Source organism: Neoarius graeffei, chromosome 16 (assembly GCF_027579695.1).
Source record: "Neoarius graeffei isolate fNeoGra1 chromosome 16, fNeoGra1.pri, whole genome shotgun sequence".
Classification (NCBI taxonomy): Eukaryota; Metazoa; Chordata; class Actinopteri; order Siluriformes; family Ariidae; genus Neoarius; species Neoarius graeffei.
In genome coordinates this window covers 47,642,580-47,657,859 of record NC_083584.1, presented here as the reverse complement: position 1 = coordinate 47,657,859, position 15,280 = coordinate 47,642,580, and the positions used below count along the sequence as shown (strand labels likewise).

At 40.5% G+C, this 15,280-nt stretch overlaps 1 protein-coding gene across 1 annotated transcript; it reads right to left on the bottom strand.

Moving 5' to 3' along the window:
* Nucleotides 1–11,308: 11,308 nt before the first annotated feature.
* si:dkey-43p13.5 (paired mesoderm homeobox protein 2) lies at nucleotides 11,309–15,068 on the bottom strand. Its single transcript, XM_060942257.1, has 4 exons — nucleotides 15,042–15,068; nucleotides 14,539–14,779; nucleotides 13,867–14,024; nucleotides 11,309–11,674 (listed from the first exon to the last, which is right to left on the bottom strand). Exons 1-4 carry the CDS (start codon nucleotides 15,066–15,068, stop codon nucleotides 11,309–11,311), a joined length of 792 nt encoding a protein of 263 aa, XP_060798240.1.
* Nucleotides 15,069–15,280: the final 212 nt, after the last annotated feature.

Genomic DNA, 15,280 nt, shown 5'->3' with positions numbered 1-15,280 from the left:
AAAGACATGTGGTTAGGTTAATATGGGACGGCCTTGGGCTGAGGTGCCCTTGAGCGAGGCACTTAACTCCCAACTGCTCTCCGGGCACTGTTAGCATGGCTGTCCACTGCTCTGGGTGTATGTGTGTGTGCTCATTGCTCATGTGTGTGTTCACTGCTTCAGATGGGTTAAATGCAGAGAGGAAATTTCACAAGTGTGTGATGAATAAAGTTGTGCTTTCTACTTCTACTTCGCCTCCACCTCCATTCTATCGTGTAATGTATGCTGGTGAACTGGGATTTGTTAGGAATTAAAGTATGTAGCCTAGAGTTATCATATATAGTATTATTTCTCATCTCATTATCTGTAGCTGCTTTATCCTGTTCTACAGGGTCGCAGGCAAGCTGGAGCCTATCCCAGCTGACTACAGGCAAAAGGCGGGGTACACCCTGGACAAGTCGCCAGGTCATCACAGGGCTGCACATAGACACAGACAACCATTCACACTCACATTCACACCTACGGTCAATTTAGAGTCACCAGTTAACCTAACCTGCATGTCTTTGGACTGTGGGGGAAACTGGAGGACCTGGAGGAAACCCACGCGGACACGGGGAGAACATGCAAACTCCGCACAGAAAGGCCCTCGCTGGCCACGGGGCTCGAACCCAGACCTTCTTGCTGTGAGGCGACAGAGCTAACCACTACACCACCATGCGCCTATAGTATTATTTCATCTCATCTCATTATCTCGAGCCGCTTTATCCTGTTCTACAGGGTTGCAGGCAAGCTGGAGCCTATCCCTATGCCACCTATAGTATTATTTATGAAACTTAAATTCTCGGGGGGCGGCACGGTGGTGTAGTGGTTAGCGCTGTCGCCTCACAGCAAGAAGGTCCTGGGTTCGAGCCCCGGGGCCGGCGAGGGCCTTTCTGTGTGGAGTTTGCATGTTCTCCCCGTGTCCGCGTGGGTTTCCTCCGGGTGCTTCGGTTTCCCCCACAGTCCAAAGACATGCAGGTTAGGTTAACTGGTGACTCTAAATTGACCGTAGGTGTGAATGTGAGTGTGAATGGTTGTCTGTGTCTATGTGTCAGCCCTGTGATGACCTGGCAACTTGTCCAGGGTGTACCCCGCCTTTCGCCCGTAGTCAGCTGGGATAGGCTCCAGCTTGCCTGCGACCCTGTAGAAGGATAAAGCGGCTAGAGATAATGAATGAATGAATGAATGAAATTCTCGGCGGGGGGGATTTAAGGTTGTTGTTTGTTTGTTTTTTGCAAAATGGCCAGATAGGGAGAGTTGGGACAGTTCATCATGTTACAGGTTTTTTCTTGTGGTTTACAAATTTAAAATGTTTGTTAAAACTGTGGGAGTGTCCCGGCATGAGGATGAAGCTTATTTCATTCCTTCTTCAGAATGATACTCTTTTGTCGAGTCAGGTTTTGAGTAAACTGACATTTTTCTATCGCTGTACCAACATTGTGTGTTCATACAGTTCATATGTTACAAGTTTTGATAATAAATAAATATTAAACATGTATGATGAAGCTAGGTACTTTATTTTTGTTCCATGTCTCCCAAATCACTATGTCCCAAGTATCCCAACATAATGCCCTATGTCTCCCCTCAGTGTCTCACATCTCCCTGCAAAAACTGACGAGAGAAAAAGTGAAGTCTGAAGGCCAGTATATGTGACAAGCTGAGAAACTAATGTTGTGATCAGAGGGTATAGTAAAACTAAATATCTAATGCAATATGACTGTGACGCTGCCTGCAAAGAATTTCACACAATCTACAAAAACTGAAAACTTGTCCCAAGTCTCCCCTCTCTCCTCTAAATAATTTGTCTTGTAGAAATAAATAATTTTTACAGAAGCCGAGAACAGCTGTACTTGCAATACATTTTTAATGCTGTTTTATTGCGCTAACAAGTTAATTGTTTCATTATCTTGAGTTAATAAAGCTTGTTTTTTTTTGTGATCACAAGTTATTTATTTATTTGTTTGTTAATTAATTGCATTTTAAAAATACTTATTCATTTTGTTTCATGTAGTTATTTATGGTACAGTGGTGCTTGAAAGTTTGTGAACCCTTTAGAATTTTCTATATTTCTGCGTAAATATGACCTAAAACATCATCAGATTTTCACACAAGTCCTAAAAGTAGATAAAGAGAACCCAGTTAAACAAATGAGACAAAAATATTATACTTGGTCATTTATTTATTGAGGAAAATGATCCAATATTACATATCTGTGAGTGGCAAAAGTATGTGAACCTCGAGGATTAGCAGTTAATTTGAAGGTGAAATTAGAGTCAGGTGTTTTCAATCAATGGGATGACAATCAGGTGTGAGTGGGCACCCTGTTTTATTTAAAGAACAGGGATCTATCAAAGTCTGATCTTCAGAACACATGTTTGTGGAAGTGTACAAATGGAGGAAATTCAAGACCATTGTTACCCTCCCCAGAAGTGGTCGACCAACAAAGATCACTCCAAGAGCAAGGCGTGTAATAGTTGGCAAGGTCACAAAGGACCCCAGGGTAACTTCTAAGCAACTGAAGGCCTCTCTCACATTGGCTAATGTTAATGTTCATAAGTCCACCATCAGGAGAACGCTGAACAACAATGGTGTGCATGGCAGGGTTGCAAGGAGAAAACCACTGCTCTCCAAAAATAAATTGCTGCTCATCTGCAGTTTGCTAAAGATCACGTACCGTAGACAAGCCAGAAGGCTATTAGAAAAATGTTTTGTGGACGGATGAGACCAAAATAGAACTTTTTGGTTTAAATGAGAAGCGTTATATTTGGAGAAAGGAAAACACTGCATTCCAGCATAAGAACCTTATCCCATCTGTGAAACATGTTAGTGGTAGTATCATGGTTTGGGCCTGTTTTGCTGCATCTGGGCCAGGATGGCTTGCCATCATTGATGGAACAATGAATTAGGAATGTTACTGAACTTTGTGTATGTATTGTGTGCTCTTCTGGTGGTTTGCATTTGATATGTTTCATTGGAATTGTTGAACATTCTATCGAACAATTGTCTTATTGCTATCAGTGAAGTGTCTATCAGCAGTGCATATCACTATTGTTTTATTGCCCAGGCCTATCCTTGATCTGACATTTTCAGCTTAAATCAGTTGCTACAGTTGTCAAGATGCCATTGATGTTTTCTTGTAATAATAATTAACTTGAATTAATTTCTCATAAATTTCCGACTATTAAATCTCTGAATTTCTGATTTTTATCTCATAAATTTGTAACTCCCTAATCTCAGAATTTCTGATATTTTTTTCATAAATTTGTGACTTCTTAATCTTGAAATTTCTGATTTATTTCTCAAAAATTTATAACTCCATAATCTTGGAATTTCTGACTTTTAAATCTCGGAACTTCTGGATATTTTTGTAATAAATTTGTAACTTCTTAATCTCAATTTCTGATATTTTTTCATAAATTTGTGACTTCTTAATCTTGAAATTCCTGGGGGGGGGGGGGGGGGTCCATAAATTAGTAAATTCTAAGTCTTGGAATTTCTGACTTTTAAATCTCGGAATTTCTGATATTTTTTTTCTCATAAATTTATAACTCCATAATCTTGGAATTTCTGACTTTTAAAACTCAGAACTTCTGGATTTTTTTGTAATAAATTTGTAATTTATTAATCTCAGAATTTCTGATATTTTTTCATGAATTTGTGACTTCTTAATCTTGGAATTTCTGATTTTTTTTTCATAAATTTGTAAATTCTAAATCTGGGAATTTCTGACTTTTAAATCTCAGAATTTCTGATTTTTTTTTCTCATAAATTTATAACTCTGTAATCTTGGAATTTCTGACTTTTAAATCACAGAATTTCTGTTTATTTTCTCATAAGTTTGTAACTTCTTAATCTTGAAATTTCTGACTATTAAATCTTGGAATTTCTGGATTCTTTTTCTCATAAATTTTTAACTTCTTCATCTCAGAATTTCTGATATTTTTTTCTTCATAAATGTATAACTCCCTAATCTTGGAATTTCTAACTTTGAAATCTTGGAATTCTGGGGGGCGGGGGGGGGGGGGGGTTGTCTCAGAATACCCCTCCAACCACCCACCCCAACGCATGCCTCAGTTCCTTTTTTTTTCTCTTTTCTTTTTTAACCTACAATGGCTCTAATATGCCATGGTAATTTTTAAGATGTAGTAAAAAAGAAATCCATTTTTGTTTGCAGTAAAGTTATTTTCATCTTAGGACGATTTCACACCTTCCTGCTTTTATTCTTTTTTTAAGTTTGTAGTGATGTGATTTTCCCCATGGCTTATAAATGTTTATATCTTTTTCTTTCATCACAGTACTAAATATGAATGCATTAACAAACGTTCTGGCCACAAGTTTATAACGAATGCTCTAATTAAATTGAACAGATCAGCAATTACATTTTCTATAAAACTATCCAGGGTTCTTGTCCTCAGATAAGGCTGGGGCACTGTTAAAGCAATCCTCTTGATCTGATTCCTACTGAAATAGCTTTTTGGCATTCATATAACAAATCCTGATTAAAAGTCCTTGTTAGCTTACTGTCAAAGCAAGCAAATGCAGCTATTGTTGCTTATATCCATACAGAAGGTGATTTGTCAGAATTAATCATATATTGTGATATTATTCAGCAAGCATGCCTTTTACGAAATAAAAGCCTCTGCAGATGCATCCAAGTCCAGAAGAGGGTGTTCTTACATCACAGTGAGCCATACAGGATAAAGGCCTGATCTCTCAGGAGCACACTTCCTAAAATTTACTCAAGCTAAGCGTAGAAAAATGTTGTTATGTGGAAATGGTTTGTTTAAATGATTTCTGTGGGTCCTCAGAGAAGGCTGGGGCAGTGTTAAAGGAATCCTCTTGATCTGACAGGAAGTTTTCTGATTTAAATAGCTTTTGGGTGTTAACAAAGGCATTGCTGCAGTACACATATTCATAAGAATGGCAAATACAAGCAAACTAGGCTGTGTGACATGTGTGTGTGTGTGTGTGTGTGTGTGTGTGTGTGTGTGTGTGTGTGTGTGTGTGTGTGTGTGTGTGTGTGTGTGTGAAAAAATGTTTTGTGGATGGATGAGACCAAAATAGAACTTTTTTGGTTTAGATGAGAAGCTTTATGTTTGGAGAAAGGAAAACACTGCATTATTGTAATGCCTTACTGTCTGGATGTTCCAATAAGTGCATAAACAAGCTCTAGTTAGTTCAAAATGCAGCAGCAAGAGTCCTTACTAGAACTAGAAAATATGACCACATCACGCCTGTCTTATCCACACTGCATTGGCTCCCAGTCAAATTTCGTATTGATTATAAAATACTACTATTGACCTTTAAAGCACTGAATGGTCTCACGCCACAGTACCTGAGTGAACTTCTGCTCCTCTATGACCCGCCACGCCTACTTAGATCAAAAGGTGCAGGCTATCTGCTGGTACCTCGTATAGGGAAGGCTATGGTACAACAGGGGGCAGAGCCTTTTCTTACAAAGCCCCACAGTTATGGAACAGCCTTCCAAGTAGTGTTAGGGAATCAGACACAGTCTCAGTGTTTAAGTCTAGGCTGAAAACATATCTGTTTAGTCAAGCCTTGTGTTAATGGTGTTTATGAGGTAAAGGTGTAGATCTGGAGGGTCCTCAGACAGAGTGTTTTGGTAAACTGGGATGTATGGATGCTGTCAGTCCCCACTCACTTGCTCACTCGAGTTTGTTGACGGTGTAGTGGCTGGCTGCTTTATGTCCCGGGGCTCCCTCATGCCTGCGTTACCTTCTGGCTCTTCCCTTTTAGTTATGCTGTCATAGTTAGTTGCCGGAGTCCCTGCTTGTACTCAGTGCAATATGTATACTGTTCCTACTTATTCAGGTGACATTGAGCATACCTAACAACCTGTGTTTTCTCTCCCTCTCTCTCTCTCTCTCTCTCCCCCCCCCAAAAAAAATCTGTCCCTCTGAGTTACATGTTGGTCCTGGGATTGAGATGCTGGCCTCTTCTGCTCCTCGGACCTGCCTGATCCATGCTGGTGCCCTGTGTCTGGTTGGAGTCTCATTGCATCGCTCCTGTGGAGGACGGCCCCATGTGGACAGTTGAAAGTCACACCTGGAGGACGCTCTGGACTCTTACAGTAATGCTTTTATGGCTGAGGACTACAGTTGACTTGCTAACTTTAGGACTGCAGTTGTCATCAGTTTTGCACTCAAGTTTCCATCAATGAAGAGTTTATAACATCGACAAAACAGACTTCTTATTAAAACTGTTAATATTATAGTCATGCTGTCTGTTGTTGCCCAAATGAGGATGGGTTCCCTTTTGAGTCTGGTTCCTCTCAAGGTTTCTTCCTCGTGTCGTCTGAGGGAGTTTTTCCTTGCCACCGTCACCACAGGCTCGCTCATTGGGGATACATTAGGGGTAAAATTAGCTCATGTTTTAAGTCGTTCAAGTTGTATAAAGCTGCTTTGCAGCAATGTTTATTGTTAAAAGCGCTATACAAATAAATTTGACTTGACTTGACTGCATTCCAGCATAAGAACCTTATCCCATCTGTGAAACATGGTGGTGGTAGTATCACGGTTTGGGCTTATTTTGCTGCATCTGGGCCAGGATGGCTTGCCATCATTGATGGAACAATGAATTCTGAATTATACCAGCGAATTCTAAAGGAAAATGTCAGGACATCTGTCCATGAACTGAATCTCAAGAGAAGGTGGGTCATGCAGCAAGACAACGACCCTAAGCACACAAGTCGTTCTACCAAAGAATGGTTAAAAAAGAATAAAGTTAATGTTTTGGAATGGCCAAGTCAAAGTCCTGACCTTAATCCAATCGAAATGTTGTGGAAGGACCTGAAGCGAGCAGTTCATGTGAGGAAACCCACCAACATCCCAGAGCTGAAGCTGTTCTGTACGGAGGAATGGGCTAAAATTCCTCCAAGCCGGTGTGCAGGACTGATCAACAGTTACCGCAAACGTTTAGTTGCAGTTATTGCTGCACAAGGGGGTCACACCAGATACTGAAAGCAAAGGTTCACATACTTTTGCCACTCACAGATATGTAATATTGGCTCATTTTCCTCAATAAATAAATGACCAAGTATAACATTTTTGTCTCATTTGTTTTACTGGGTTCTCTTTATCTACTTTTAGGACTTGTGTGAAAATCTGATGATGTTTTAGGTCATATTTATGCAGAAATATAGAAAATTCTGAAGTTTTCACAAACTTTCAAGCACCACTGTATACAGTACCAGTCAAAAGTTTGGACATGCCTTCTAATTCAATTTTTTTTTTAGATGAATTAAGTCACTTCATGTCTTAAAGTAATGATGGATGTTGTTTCTCTTTACAAGCAGTTCTTGACATAATATGGATGACTATAGTTGTGGAATAGGGCTATTTACTGTATGTTTATTATTTACTATTTACTGTTTGATCCCAAACACATTAAGAAGGCAAGAAACTTGTCCACTAATTAACTTTTGACAAGGCACCTGTTAATTGAAAAGCATTCCAGGTGACGACCCCATGAAGCTGGTTAAGATATTGCCAATAGTGTGTAATGCATCATCAAGGGAAACGCTGAATACACTGAAGGATCTAAATATGAAATATATGTTTCATTTTTAACACTTTTTTATTTTCCACATAATTTCATCTATGGTCCATATGTTATTTCATCGTTTTGATATCTTCAGTATTGTTCTACAATGTAGAAAATAGTCAAGGAAAAGTCATGAAAGACTGTGAATACATATTAGAGTCACCTAAACTAAATAAGTGCCTGTAATTATTTTCTGGAAGACGTTAAATAGTTTTGTAGTCAACACCAAGGCACAGCATGAAAGACGAAGGAGGGAAAAAAGGATCACAAGCACGTTTACAAATGTAATCTTCACAGAGCACCTCTGTCAGAGAGGGCAGTCATTTTTCAACTGTCTCCATTGTGTTCGATTCGAGCATGTGGCAGCTTGTAGATATCCTGTGTCTCTCCAGCCAGTGAAACAGGATAGCTGACTGAGGTGCGGCCTTTGGTGAGATCATCATTCGTTTCCCCATCAGATAAGACACTTAACATTTGCTTTTTATTCACTCTGAATGTTTTACCCAAAACAAATCGTATTTTTCTACCTATCCAGCCAGGGGAGACATGATCATATTCACAATCACAATCATGATCATGATTAATACTGCAGCTTTGAATTTCAGTGTAATACATTTTGAATTACAGTGTAAATCCTCAGTATTGGTATACTTTACTCTGATGTCCATTTTAATTTGGTTTTAAAATAATAATAATAATAATAATAATAATAATAATAATAATAATAATAATAATCAGAGATAGACAGTAATAAAGTACATTTACTTGAGTACTGTACTTAAGTACACTTTTTGAGTATCTGTACTTTACTTGAGTATTTTTTTTTTGGAAACTTATGACTTTAACTTCACTACATTTGAAAGGCAAATATCGTACTTTTTACTCCACTACATTTCTATCAAGGTCCTCATTACTCGTTACTATGAAGCAGCTTTGAAAGTGGATGTTTTTTTCTTTTCTAAAACATGATTGTTTTTTCCGCAGGTGACACTTGCCCCTTTTCCACCAAAGCAGTTCTAGGGCTGGTTCGGGGCCAGTGCTTAGTTTGGAACCTGATTTTCTGTTTCAACTGAAAAAGAACTGGCTCTGGGGCCATAAAAACCGGTTCCAGGCTAGCACCAACTCTCTGCTGGGCCGGGGAAAGAACCGCTTACGTCGGGGGGGGGGGGGGGGGGGGGGTGTTGTTAAGATCAACAACAATAACAAGGCCACGAAAGATCGCCATTTTTAAGCGACGAGAAGCAGCAGCTGTACAAACGCGAAGTCATCCATTATTATTATTGTTGTTGTTGCTGCTGCTGCTGCTGCTTCCGTGTTGTTTTTGCTTCGATATTTGTGCCGAGGTTTATGCAAACGTAGCGACGTAACTGACGTATAGAGCGACGTAACGACGTATACAGCGACATAACTGACGTATACAGCGACATAATGACGTAGCTCCGCGAGCTATGGAAAAGCAAACTGGTTCTCAGCTGGCTCGCAAGTTGAACGAGTTGTGAACCAGCACCAGCACCGGCCCCGAACCAGCCCTGGAACTGATTTGGTGGAAAAGGCGTAACTGAGACAGTCTATCACTAATCACTGGGGTCACGTCATGTCCATAGACTGTATAAAATCAAGTTAAATGATTTCTCAGCAACGTTATTTGAACACGATCAGTTGATGGCAGAATGGAAGCAGGCGGTTCTTCTGGGGAATAATGCAAACACCCATGGCCCATGAACCCATGTTTCAGTTTTCTGAAAGGATTAAAGATTCGTTTAGTTTTAAATGTTTGCTTTGCTTGCCTAAAACGAACCACATCACAGCCTACAAAAACTCGCCATCTGACCTGCAGAAGCGTATTGAGGTATATAAACGTTTTATTCCAAGAGAAAGCTTGCAGTGAAGTTGTCTGTGCTTTTAGAGCTAGCGATAACATTGCATTAGCTATGCAGTCTGGTTAGTCAAATGACTTTCTATGGATTTGCCCGCCAAGTTGCCGTAGCCTTGTCCACGGCTAACGTTTACACATAGCTAGTTAACTTGGACACTGTTAGTTAGCATGTAAAAACGGAGTTACGCTAACATGAATAGCATTAAGTTATCTGAAGTCCTTTCAGAAATGAGCAAGCTGCATTTACAGTTATTCCACTGTCTTCATGATTAACATACACATGCATGTGTGTACACACTGCCAGAGCTGGGTCAAAGCATTACCATGCTGCTTTGTGGGGGTGGGTAGGAGTGTTTAAAATAAAAAAAAAAAAAAAAGTGACAGCCACTCTTTGTCAAGTCAGTTGTGTTTCATTTTGTAACGTTCTACCAGGTGTTTATTCTGCAGGTTCTACAAGCTGGTCAGGAAATCCATTCGGTTGCTTCAGAGGCGTTAGGTTTTGTAAGCGTTGTGGAAATAATACAACAATGCTTTGACAGAAAATTTACTTTTAACACTTAAGTATTTTTAAAAGCAAGTACTTCAGTACTTTAACTTAAGTAAAATTTGACTGGACAACTTTCACTTGTATCGGAGTAACATTTGACCAGCGGAATCTGTACTTTGACTTAAGTAATGAAGTTGGGTACTTTGTCCACCTCTGATAATAATAATAATAATAATCATCATCGTCATGGGCGGCACGGTGGTGTAGTGGTTAGCGCTGTCGCCTCACAGCAAGAAGGTCCTGGGTTTGAGCCCCGGGGCCGGCGAGGGCCTTTCTGTGCGGAGTTTGCATGTTCTCCCCGTGTCCACGTGGGGTTCCTCCGGGTGCCCCGGTTTCCCCCACAGTCCAAAGACATGCAGGTTAGGTTAACTGGTGACTCTAAATTGAGCGTAGGTGTGAATGTGAGTGTGAATGGTTGTCTGTGTCTATGTGTCAGCCCTGTGATGACCTGGCGACTTGTCCAGGGTGTACCCCGCCTTTCGCCCATAGTCAGCTGGGATAGGCTCCAGCTTGCCTGCGACCCTGTAGAACAGGATAAAGCGGCTAGAGATAATGAGATGAGATGAGATCATCGTCATGCTCGGAAAAATATAACGATCACCTCTCAAGGAATGAAATTTGAAATTAATATGATTACATCACAGTTTCAGATTAATACCTGAGTGATCTTTTTTTTGTACACATTTTTTTTTGGTTAAAGATTTTTATTTAATGATTTCTACATTATCAAGTCAGGACAAAAACATTTCTGATTCCAAACATTAGTTTTCCAGCAAAAAATGAAATGTTGCAGAAAAAAATTAATTTTTGTATGTCAGTAAAGAACGCAGCATATTACTGTACATAAGAGACACGTTTCAGCCAAAAACAAAACAAAAAGAAAACATAATGAAGGCTGCTGGGTTTTGGTGCAAAATGAAGAAGCGAGTGTGACAGTCAAAGCGTCCAGAAGAACTGTGGCTGGTTCTGTAAGATGCTCAGTAAAACCTACAGCTCATTTCCGTATCAAACTGCCCTCATTGTACCCGAGACTACTATTGATTTTTTTAACTAAAGGGTCATCATGTCAAATATTGAATTTGTTTCATTTATTTCTGTTTACTGCTCTTTGTAGTACCTTTTAAAAATGTAGAAATGTTTCATTTCATTATTTTATATCAAAGGCATCTTTTCTATATACATATATATCAGGGTAAAAAAAAAATAATGTATCGTATCATTCCCAACTTGTGTAATAATGAGGTCACAATAAATAAACTCACACCAGAGGAATTCAGATCTTCCCATATCACAGTGGACCTTCATCAGTCACTTTCGGACATGTGTGCTTTTAAGCACCACTTCCTATCGCCCTTGGCTGCAGTGCTGTGGATCTCAGCTTCATAATCCCTGGCCTTGGCCCTCAGTTTGGCAATGCTGCAGAAGCGGAGCTCCTCTGGACTGGTCTCTCGTGATCCTGCCTGCTGTCTGGCCCCATGCTGCTGTCTGTGTCCAGCGCTCTTGTCCTGTTTGCCATCCCAGCATGCCACCTGGATGATGTCTGACTCCGTAATCCTCCTGGAAGGTGTTGGTTTCCTAGCCTCGCTGTCTTTCCCAGCACACAGGTCTCCACTCTGTCCTTGAAGTTTCATCTGTCTGCGCATCTTCGCCCTGCGGTTCTGGAACCATACCTGTACCATACAGACACGTGATTGTGTGAGGTGCAGGAATCATCAGTTCATAATACTACTGATTGATATTTATTCATCCCACATGTATAAACTAGACATGACAGGATACCGTTTTTTTCTTTTCTGATACCGATACTCATCCCATATTCATTCATTGATTCTGTGTACCACTTAACCATTTTAGGTCATGGTGAGCTGGAGCCAATCCCAGCTGACTTCAGGAGAGAGGTGGGGTTCACCTTGGACAGGTTGCCAGTCTATCACAGGGCTATCACAGAGAGACAGACAGACAGACATTCACACTCACGGGCAAATTAGAGTAGCCAGTTGACCTAATCCGCATGTCTTTGGACTGCTGGAGGAAACCGGAGCGTCCGGAGGAAACCCATGCAAACACGGGGAGAACATACAAACTCCACACAGAAAGGCTCCAGTCAGCAAGCAGGTTTGAACCCAGAACCTTCTTGATGTGAGGTGACAGTGCTAATCACTGCACCATCACACCGCCTCATCCCTTACTGTTTTCTTTAAAAAATAATAAGCTTTTTTTTTTACAGAAAGGACATAAAATGATTTATTTACAAATTAATAAATTGTACTTATATAACACACACACACACACCGTCCACTTTAATAGGAACTTGTTCTTGATTCTAAGATTCCTGTTCTTGGTTGCAGGAATGGAACCCAATGTGGTCTTCTGCTGTTGCATTCTGAGATGCTTTTCTGCTTACCACGGTTGTAAAGAGTGATTATATGAGTTACTTGTTAGGACTGGGACTGTTTTGGCCTCTAGAGGCCGCTGTTATTTCCATCTTGTCATGTTTGTTTTTGGCCTCTAGAGGCCGCCACTGTGTTTTTGTGTTTGTCTTCATTGCCTGTTTCCTGCCCCGCCCTGTTCCTTAATTAGTGTGTGTATAAATACCCCTCTGTTTGTTCCCTTGTCATGGAGTCTTTTTCCTATGCTATGCCTGTTAGTGCTAGTTCCCTCTGTTCCATGGTCCTTGCCTGTGTCTTTGTGGTTTGCTTTCTTTTTGGACCTTTTTGAATTTTGTATTTACCATTTTTGAGATCTTCTGAGAGTTTGCATTTTTGCCTTTTCTTATTTTTGGACTTTGAACTTTTGGATATTTTTTATTTTCCCTGTATCTTCTGAGCTTTTGGATTACTTTTGTTTTTTGCCTTGGATTGTACATTTTGTGAATAAACTTTTTCTACTTCCGCCTCACGCCTCTGCACTTGAGTCATCCTAGTGGGGGTTTGCTGGATTATTACACCAGTGAACCAGGTTCGAATCCCAGCAAAAGCCTAACATTACTATATCCTTCCTGGCAGCTCAAACTAATCTAGTCATTTTCCTCTGACCTCTCTTATCAACAAGACGTTTCCACCCACAGAACTGTCACTCACTCAGTGTTTTTTGTTTTTCGCACCATTCTGTTGTGTGTGAAAATCCCAGGAGATCAGCACTTTCTGAAATACTCAAACCTGGCACCAACACCCATGCCACAGTGAAAGTCACACTTTGAGATCACAATTTTTCCCGGTCTAATGTTTGAAGTGAGCATTAACCGAAGCTCTTGATTTGTATCTGCGTGATTTGATGCATTATTGCTGCTGTCAAGGGATCGGCTGATTAGAGAACTGCATAAAACAGCAGGTGGATGTAGGGGTGTTTCTAATAAAGTGACCGGTGAGTGTATGTAAATATATATAGGATATAAATACCAATCCTAGCAAAAGAATAAACATAATATGATGTGATATTATATGACATATAAACATTTCCAGTTCCATAAATACAATTATTTTCCAAATCTAATTCCAATCTTTCCAATTTCCTACAGGATCTGATGTCTGATGTTTTCTTTTCTTTTATATCTGCCACCATTTTGAGCTGGCATCGTGCCACCTTTAGTATAAACAGATATCGATTCTCAGCTCTAGTCCTGAGGAGCCAGAACTGAGTGCACAGGTTTAAATCTTTTCTTCAAAAAGCTATCAGAATGATCAACTAATGAGCAAAACCCTTAATCTGCTGAACAAGAACAGGAGAAAGCACGAAACTGTGCAGGAGTATTATATACTGTAAGTGATGGTCTCCATAGTACACACTGTAGTCTGAAAAACCTGACATAAATATTTAAGAGTTAGTGATCAGCAATAACAAAGCCATTCGAAAGAGATTGTACCTGAACTCTAGCCTCGATTAAGTCCAGTCGGAGTGCCAGGGCCTCGCGCATGAACACATCAGGGTAGTGCGTGCTCTTGAAGGCCTTCTCCAGCTCTTCCAGCTGCCAGCTGCTGTAGTTGGCACGAGCGCGCCGCTGCTTGGCGGGCCGTGGCTCATCTGGAAGCATGTGGCCAATTAGGTGGACGCCAGCGACTGACGGGGGGAACTAACAGCTCTGGATTGGCTAATTAGCGCTGCATTCATTAAGCTCTCTCTGGCGGAGCCACGTAATTGATTGTTAGTTACAAGCTGTTAGCTGATCCTTTGTAAACATTCAAGTCCCATTAAATGCCAAGGATGGCTATTATCAGAGAATAGGCTATCATCCTCAAATTACCTCTCATACTGTGAAATACATGTACATTATTAAAATATATATTGCCTAAATAAGCAACACAAGACAATCTATTTTGCTGCTTCACTGGCCAAAAGACAACACATTGTCCTTTATTTAATGTATATTTTCTTACAGAAGGATGTGTTGGTTTTGTTGTTTAATTAAAAGACATTACAGTATCATCCCAATAATACTATGTAGGGATGTGGTACATATCTAATACAGTCCTGATAAACAAAACTGCAACTAAACTACAAATAGAGCATGAAACGCAGCAATTTTGACGGCTCTTACCGGTGTCACTGGAAAGTCGGACCATGGAAGATGCCTGTGATGCCAGCAGAAGAGCTTGTTTACAAGGCTCAGGCTGTAGGTAGGTGCGCAGCAACTCATAGCTGAGTAGTGGAGCAGGGATCAGGAGCTGAGGATGGCCCAGCCTGCTGGGAAAGGCAGGGAAGAACTGACTCGCTGAGGAGTGCAGAACGCCAGGGTTCAGAGAAGATAAGAGCTGCTCAGAGCTGAACATGATGATCCACTAGAGAAGATCCACACTTTGAGTGTACGGTTGTGAATCACAGTCCAGAACACACAGAAGAGCCAGAGCTGTAGATGTTTCGAGATGTGCCTCAATCGATGTGATGAGTTTACAGAATGATGGAATGAAAAAAATAACCATGAGATCTAAGTAGAAGGCTTCCAGTTGGATGGACAAAGAGATGATCTGTGCTCTTCTCCAAGGTAAGAAAAAGCACTCAAGTGAGATGTCAATTACTTTCATAGCCGTCCCACCTTCTTGCCTGGTCACATGACTCACCTGTGACCATTAAGGCATCTTAAACAGGGCTTGGTTTGAAAGAAAACATCCAGTCATGGAATTCATTGGAATTCACCCTATGCTTCATTTAAGACCAGACTCGGAGAAGATCACTCTTCATCAGTGGTTCATCATGACACCTAATTCCTTCATGTGTAATAGAGAGGGCCATCAATACTCCATTTGCAGGGAACTTGTTTTTATTATCTCGTCTTCAACAGA

Coding starts and splice junctions, on each gene's coding strand:
- si:dkey-43p13.5 (XM_060942257.1), bottom strand. CDS start 15,068: ATGGTCACAGGTGAGTCATGTGACCAG. Junction 14,025..14,538: donor CCGACTTTCCAGTGACACCG/GTAAGAGCCGTC, acceptor ACATGCTTCCAG/ATGAGCCACGGCCCGCCAAG. Junction 11,675..13,866: donor TAATCGAGGCTAGAGTTCAG/GTACAATCTCTT, acceptor TGTATGGTACAG/GTATGGTTCCAGAACCGCAG.